At 37.3% G+C, this 8,734-nt stretch overlaps 1 protein-coding gene across 1 annotated transcript; it reads right to left on the reverse strand.

The window, feature by feature from the left end:
- Positions 1 to 1,212: 1,212 nt before the first annotated feature.
- Positions 1,213 to 3,342, reverse strand: LOC116010895. Its single transcript, XM_031250389.1, has 2 exons — positions 2,776 to 3,342; positions 1,213 to 2,727 (listed from the first exon to the last, which is right to left on the reverse strand). The coding sequence occupies exons 1-2, from the start codon at positions 3,340 to 3,342 to the stop codon at positions 1,213 to 1,215; spliced, it is 2,082 nt and encodes a 693-aa protein (XP_031106249.1).
- Positions 3,343 to 8,734: the final 5,392 nt, after the last annotated feature.

Consider the following 8,734-nt stretch of genomic DNA (forward strand, 5'->3'; position numbering starts at 1 on the left):
ATATATATATATAACCCACACACACATAATATATATAATACACACACACACGTACATAATATATATTATATAGATATATATATCACACACACATACACATAATATATATAATACACATACACACGTAATATATATAATACACACACACACATAATATATATATACTACCCACACTCACATAATATATATACTACACACACACACGTACATAATATATAAATATCACACACATACACCATATATATATATCTATCACGTCACACACACATACACAATATATTTATATATACTACTAATTTATGTGTACAACATGTCCAATACACAAAATATTCACAAATTACATACAACTTCATGGATTGGAAATTAATTCACCAATTACCTACTTTGAGTAGCTATAATTCCAACTTGAGGGGTAACTTACCTCAATCTCACTACGAACACAAGAAATTCGAAGATTGAAGCTCGGGATTCAACCTTTGCTCTTAAAATCCTAACATAGAACACAATAATACAAATATGATTCAACAAAATTCTACCCAAAACTATGAACTAGGAGTAAAAATATAACTTTTAACCGATTAAATATAAATTTTACCGAACAAATCGCGATCAAAGCTTGGAACTTGCTCGCTCTCTCTCTCTCTCTCTCTCTCCCTCTCTCTCTCTCTCTCTCTCTCTCTCACTCTCTCTCACGAAATGAGGATGAAGAAGAAGAAATGAAACTTTAGTTTCATTCTTATCACATTATATATATATACGAATTAGGATAATAATAATAATAATAATAATAATTATAATAATAATAATAATAATAATAATAATATAATATATGGATACTTATCCATCCAAATCTATATAATAATAATATTATAATATATGGATACTTATCCATAATTATATATAATAATAATATTACTAATAATAATAATAAAATATGGATGAATCTTATCTCATAAGCTTGGTACCAAAAATATTAATATTAATATTTTTTGCACAAAATAATCCTTTGAGATAAAAATTTTACAATAGGTTAATTTCAAACAACATCTGGACCCCTTTTTAAAACAATAACTTGATTTGAAATACGTTGGTCCAGAGTTCGCGAAACAACTTTTGTTTTGAAAGGTACATAATTATAACGAAATATTCTTGAAAATGTTTGGATTTAATAATAAATCCGAGATAATCTTAATAAAAAGAAATTTTTGGGTTTTAAAATTTCGGGGTATTACACCCTACTCCCCTTAGGAATAGTTTCGTCCCCGAAACTTCCTTCCTAACACATAAGGTCTCAACACACAGCCAGCCATACAGCCACACATCAAGACATTCAATATACAACAGTTGATCAAGCACAAATAGACAATCAAATCTATATACGCCCGCTCCTCTTAACTGGTCGAATAGGTCATCAATTCTAGGCAATGGGTATTTATTCTTAATTGTGACTCGATTCAGTTCCCTGTAATCGATACACAATCTAAAACTCCCATCCTTCTTCGTCACAAATAACACCGGTGCATCCCAGGGCCATACACTGGGTCTAATAAATCCTTTTCTCCCCAGTTCTCCTAGTTGAACTTTCAACTCCTCTATTTCTTTGGGCGCCATTCTATAAAGTGCTTTGGAAATAGGTGATGTTCCCGGCATCAGGTCAATGGTGAATTCCACTTCTCTTTCAGGGGGCATTCCCGCAAGATCATCGGGAAACACGTCCGGAAATTCACACACAACTGGGATCCGACTGATCTCCAGTTTTTCTACTTCCATATCCTGCACCAGACAGAGGTACACTCCATACCCCTTTTGTGCGTATTTTCTCAGCCTACGCATTGTCATCAGTTTTGGTTCGGGCTCCTTCTCGATTCCTCGATATGAAACCCTTTTCCCTTTCGGTCCTCTTAACAGAATTTTCTTTTCATTACAAGCTATCCTAGCTTTATATTTCGCTAACCAGTCCATTCCCAATACCACATTTATACCTTCCAACTCAAACCGAATAAGATTCCCGGGACAGTTAACTCCCGCTATCTCTATAGAAACGTTCTCATATATGTTCTTACAAGCTACTACTAGTCCTGAGGCAGTCATTACGTTAAGGTTTAACCTAGTAGCAGATCTTAACCCCAATTTATCAGCAAACATACAAGAGATGAAAGAATTCGTGTCTCCTGTATCAAATAGAACCAAACCAGGCACAGAGTTTATTAGGAAGGTACCAGCAACGGTGTCGCTTGCTTGAGCCTGGGCGCTATTGACAACGAAAATTCTCCCCTGGCTTCCTGAATTGCTGGCCCCAACTGGCTGTTTTCCTCTATTGTTGGTAATATTGGAAGCAACACTCGACGGTCTCCCCTGGCTTACTTGTGGGACATTATTCCCTCTGCCATTTCCACTGCTAAATTGTCGCTGCCTCGGTTCTTCAGTAGACCTTCCCCCTTGATTCAGATTCAGGGGTGGATTCAGATAGCGCCGTGGTTGAATAGGACAGTTCCTCTGCGTGTGCCCCACTCGGCCGCACAGGAAGCATGTAAGTTTCTCCCCTCGACAGTTTTCACCAGGGTGGATCCTCCCACACCGTGGGCATGGATAACCCCTTACTTGGATTACTTCCCCCTTTCTTTCTCCTTGCCTGCTACTGGCTTCTCCAAAGTTTGGTTTCTTGCCTTCAAGTTTCGATTTCCCCTGCTGCGCCTCGGCCTTTCTCTTGTTTCGGCCGTACACCTCCTACTGATCCAGGTGCACTTGATAATGGTCCGACGCCCGTTCATATGCCTCTTTCAGGGTCGAACACATAAACGGTGCAAGGGCTCTTCGGTTATCCCAGTCCATGCCGCGCACGAATCTTCTGGCCTTGCTCACGTCATCCGGCACGATATCCTGGGCGAATCTTAGCAGTTCTATGTACTTTGCATAATACTCCTGAATACTTGCCCCTTTCTGTCTCAGCCTTAGAAATTCTTCGCATTTAATTCCTCGAATTCTTTCAGTGTAAAACTGAGCCCTCAATGCTGTTTTGAAGTCTTCCCAGTCGAAGTCTGGGTCTTGCAAAAGATCAGGCCCAGTTGTAGTCCACCAATTGTCCGCAGCCTTTGTGAGGTAGTACACAGCCGAGGATATTCTCTGATCCGCAGGGTAGTTTACTGCGTCCAACAACTTGTCAAATGTTCTGATCCACTCTTCCAGAACCACGAGATCTTCTTCTCCGGCATAGGTCGGAGGGTGTCTGCTGGCTATTGCTTTAGCATAATCTACTCGGGGCTGAACTTGATTTTGGTCTGGAGCCTGCTGAGCCATCATGAACTCAGCCATTCTTTCCATCATCTGCACCATGCGATCCATGGTAGAGGTTTCTTCGTTGCCCGCACGACTACGTGTTTCCGGTCTAGGAGGCATATCTACTGAACAAGCAATCAGCTTCCAAAAGGGTTAGAATTTCGCAACCTAACCACCCCGAACGCAGCATCGTATCTACTCAATTACTATACTACAACGTCACTACTCACTTTACCACATTTATCAACAAAGTGCTACAGTAGGGCACTATAGTCAATAGTGTATCCTACTCTTCGAATCATCAAACAATCACAATTACTAACAACAAACACATACGATCATTAGCAGAGATTATATCACACAATACACAATTTTCAAGATTATATGCAGCAATGATAGGTGATCCCCTTTACCGCTATCCAGCCACCAGCTCCGATTTCGTTCCAAAGGGTTTACACTTGGGTTAGGGTGACACAGTAACTTAAGCTTATCTTAACAAACCTAGGTTGACTCGATCCTAGGCTCTGATACCACCTTGTGACACCCCGGGTTGGTCAACCCTACAACCGGGAGCATCACCGCCACACCTAGGTCGAACCCGGCTAACCTTTAGCGGTTCCTCCCTAGGTGCACAGGCTAATTTTCCTGACCTACACATGCTTCCCATACACCTGTAACAACTCATAACTATCTGACTCGACAACAGAGGTATAAGTTAAACATTCCAAACATATAAATATATATATATATATATATAGGTTCATAGGAGTGATAACGACATCCTTAGAACCCCAAAACATACTTTAGATATATATATATTTACAACCACAATGCCCAAGTTTGGCAATTGATCTACTAAGACTGCTGCAGAATATGTACACAAAAAGAGAGTTTTAGACTATCCCGACTTGACCTCCACCCCCTATCAGATCATACGATACACTGGGATCTCAAACTCTCCCCAAACTAGATGCCATTCGCCCTCCAACCACACAAGGTGATCCAAGGAGCGATTAGTGACCATGACCATAGACCATTCTCCCTCGGGAGGAGTGGGATCCCAGAGATATGGGTAATGTACAATGAACTCTAGGGGGTCGCTACCCGGTAAAACTTCTATTGGGTAGTAGCCCCACCGAGCCGGATGAGCATCTACCAGAGACACAAGAGAGCTGGATAGTGAGAAGGAATCGTCAGGAGCTAGCAGAGTGTAGCCGAGTACGTAGGGGTCCTCCCCTATCATATGCTGTACATAGACTCCATATCCAAAAACTGAGCCATTATAGTTCGGTGAAGTTACCGAACTATACGACTCATTGCTGGATGACATCTGTTAAAGGGCAACAATGAAGCACCCGTTAGCACGACGGCTAAGTAAGAACCCATAAGCTTCTCATTCATAAGTAAAGATGTTTTAACTTACCAAATGACCATAGCATAGAATTTCCTAATGACTGATATGCTTTCATGCTGGTAAATTACGATAATATAAACAAATAAGCATAAATTTAATCATATTCACATTACACACACGCGAATTTCCACAACCATACCTGACAACTTCACTATACCCCAATTCTCAGACATCAAACGTCTAGCTTCTTGGAGCTAGCATCACCCATCTCATCATAGACATTGATTCAACCATTACTTATGAAAACTCGACTTAGTTTCATTTCAAAGTATGAGGCCTTATAGGAAATGTTGAATATTCCTTGTCGGTTGACCGAATGAACCTGGAACTTGGGCTTGCAGTCATTACCCAAATTCTCTTCTCGGTCCCTTGGACGAAGGTTCATTAGAATGGCCCCTAGTGTGGCCCCGCCTAGGTCCATTAAAATGACACCAACCCGGAGACGACGGAGTCAATACGCTTAAGTGTGCACACCCCCACAGTCTAGCCATACATGAGTGACGTAGAGACTCGGCGAATAGACTTCGCCAAAGTACGAATACAACCGTACATATATCAATGACGACCTTCGGTAATTATAGCCCGAGGTAAAAAGACAACAAGGTCCTCGTAACTTCTTGAAACTAAGGTTTTATTCATTTTAGACATTAACTACTCTTGTTCCGACAATACGCTCACCTTTCCTACTCATACACTCTTCAACATGTAGTACATAAGTTCACATATCACGACAACAACCAACATGGTATGATTACACTATCAAATTCTTTCCTATGCTTACCACGCACTTTATTAACTCATTCACGTTCACAACACATAGTTCACATACACTACCTATACCTATACATATATAACATTAACATACCTATACTCATATATATCATATATATACGGTATATAATATAATATATATCGATAGCATGCAATTGGTAATATAACATATAATATAGGTATACAAAAGGTATATGGTACGTGATATAATGTATATGGATAATACATATATTTTACAACATAATATATATATGTGTTACGGTATATATATATATCATCATATATATATATTATACCACACACACACGTAATGTATATATATATATTACACACCCCCGTAACATACATAGATGTATATCACACACACATGTAATATATATACATAACACACACACACGTGATATATATATAATACACACATATGTAATATATATATATATAACCCACACACACATAATATATATAATACACACACACACGTACATAATATATATTATATAGATATATATATCACACACACATACACATAATATATATAATACACACACACACGTAATATATATAATACACACACACACATAATATATATATACTACCCACACTCACATAATATATATACTACACACACACACGTACATAATATATATACTACACACACACACGTATATAATATATATACTACACACACACACGTACATAATATATAAATATCACACACATACACCATATATATATATCTATCACGTCACACACACATACACAATATATTTATATATATCACGTCACACACACATACACAATATATTTATATATACTACTAATTTATGTGTACAACATGTCCAATACACAAAATATTCACAAATTACATACAACTTCATGGATTGGAAATTAATTCACCAATTACCTACTTTGAGTAGCTATAATTCCAACTTGAGGGGTAACTTACCTCAATCTCACTACGAACACAAGAAATTCGAAGATTGAAGCTCGGGATTCAACCTTTGCTCTTAAAATCCTAACATAGAACACAATAATACAAATATGATTCAACAAAATTCTACCCAAAACTATGAACTAGGAGTAAAAATATAACTTTTAACCGATTAAATATAAATTTTACCGAACAAATCGCGATCAAAGCTTGGAACTTGCTCGCTCTCTCTCTCTCTCTCTCTCTCTCTCTCCCTCTCTCTCTCTCTCTCTCTCTCACTCTCTCTCACGAAATGAGGATGAAGATGAAGAAATGAAACTTTAGTTTCATTCTTATCACATTATATATATATACGAATTAGGATAATAATAATAATAATAATAATAATAATAATAATAATAATAATAATAATATAATATATGGATACTTATCCATCCAAATCTATATAATAATAATATTATAATATATGGATACTTATCCATAATTATATATAATAATAATATTACTAATAATAATAATAAAATATGGATGAATCTTATCTCATAAGCTTGGTACCAAAAATATTAATATTAATATTTTTGCACAAAATAATCCTTTGAGATAAAAATTTTACAATAGGTTAATTTCAAATAACATCTGGACCCCTTTTTAAAACAATAACTTGATTTGAAATACGTTGGTCCAGAGTTCGCGAAACAACTTTTGTTTTGAAAGGTACATAATTATAACGAAATATTCTTGAAAATGTTTGGATTTAATAATAAATCCGAGATAATCTTAATAAAAAGAAATTTTTGGGTTTTAAAATTTCGGGGTATTACATGCTGCATGTAGGGAGATCGGCGGCTATGACGAGCTTTGACCTGTTGGTTGTTGTTGCTGCTATGACCTTACATCAACCGGCTGCTACTGTAACACCCCAATTTTCAAGTTTCGGACTTTACTAAATATAACCTTACTAAAATTAGAATATTGAATTTCAAATATCATAACTTCAAAAAAAATCCATAAAGTCTAGTTCCAGGGTGCTACCGCCACACCTAACCTTATAAGGATAGGTGTAAGGCAAAACAAAACATAATATTATACATAATTTGTAAAAGTACAATAATTTTGATATATATATATATATATATATATATATATATATATATATATATATATATATATATATATCATAAGCACATCATAAAAATATATATATGTATTAGGGCAAAATATTAAACTTTGGTGAACATGAAATCTTACCGAAATGTTGATCCTTAAAATCTCCCTAAACTGCCCAACTTCCATTCCTACCTTCACGTATCTTCCTTATGTTTTCTAGTTTCTAGCCTCATCTTTCAGAATAAGAAAGCAATATATATATTTGTTTTCCTTCTAATGGCAAATATATAATGTCTCTTTCTTTTGCCCTCCTCAGACTTAGGTGTGGGCACATTTCGGGTCAAACCTAAATTTCCACGGGTTCGACCCGGAAAAACACAGACCGGGTCGGTTTCGACCCGAATCGGGTCTAACCCGATTAAGCCTTTGCAGATATGCTGTTATTCGGTTTGGGTCTCGGATTACAAAATTTGAATTCGGATTCGACCCGAAACCCGAAATATATGGTAGTATATAAAGAATAGGTAGAGGCTTAGGGTTACAGATCCATCCGATGATTCCGCTCATCTCTCTCGCTAGTCGCTTCTGCCCACCCATCTTCTTTCTCTACCCCTTTCTCTCTCGAGACTTCCTCTCTCTTCGCTGCTCTTTCTTTCTCTCAGTTCTCACTCATCTCAGTATCTCATCCCTCACTCTCTCCGTCTCTCACCTTCTCCGTCACTCTAATCCAGTCATCCCTCACTCTCTTCGTCGCTAAGAGCCGTCCAGTCATCCCTCACTCTCTTCGTCGCTAAGAGCCGTAGATCTAGGGAGACGGGGTTGTCTCTCACCTTCTCCGGCGCTAAGATCCGTAGATCTGGGGAGATGGGGTTAGACTTCGGTCACCGGCGCCCGGCGGTCCGCTACTCTCCTCGAGTCGAAGGCGAAAGCCGTTAACACTCTAACAGGTATTTTTTATTATTATGTTCTTTTTTTTTTCTAGAAAATATATGTTTTAACCTTGTTTGGAACATTTTCTCAGACTGTTTTAACCTTTTTTTCTACAGATCTGGGGACTTGGGGAGATCTCCATTAAGGATTCGAGTTTGTAGACTTCTCCAGTGACCATCTCTTGCCATGAAAAAGATACTTTACTGTTATTTTAGTTTTTCTTCATTTTTTTCTCAGATAATTAAAATTTTATGACTTTACAAAGTTTTTGAAAATTTTTCCTTCTGTATTAATTTAACTAAGAT

The sequence above is a fragment of the Ipomoea triloba genome, chromosome 2 (assembly GCF_003576645.1).
Source record: "Ipomoea triloba cultivar NCNSP0323 chromosome 2, ASM357664v1".
NCBI classification, from domain to species: domain Eukaryota; kingdom Viridiplantae; phylum Streptophyta; class Magnoliopsida; order Solanales; family Convolvulaceae; genus Ipomoea; species Ipomoea triloba.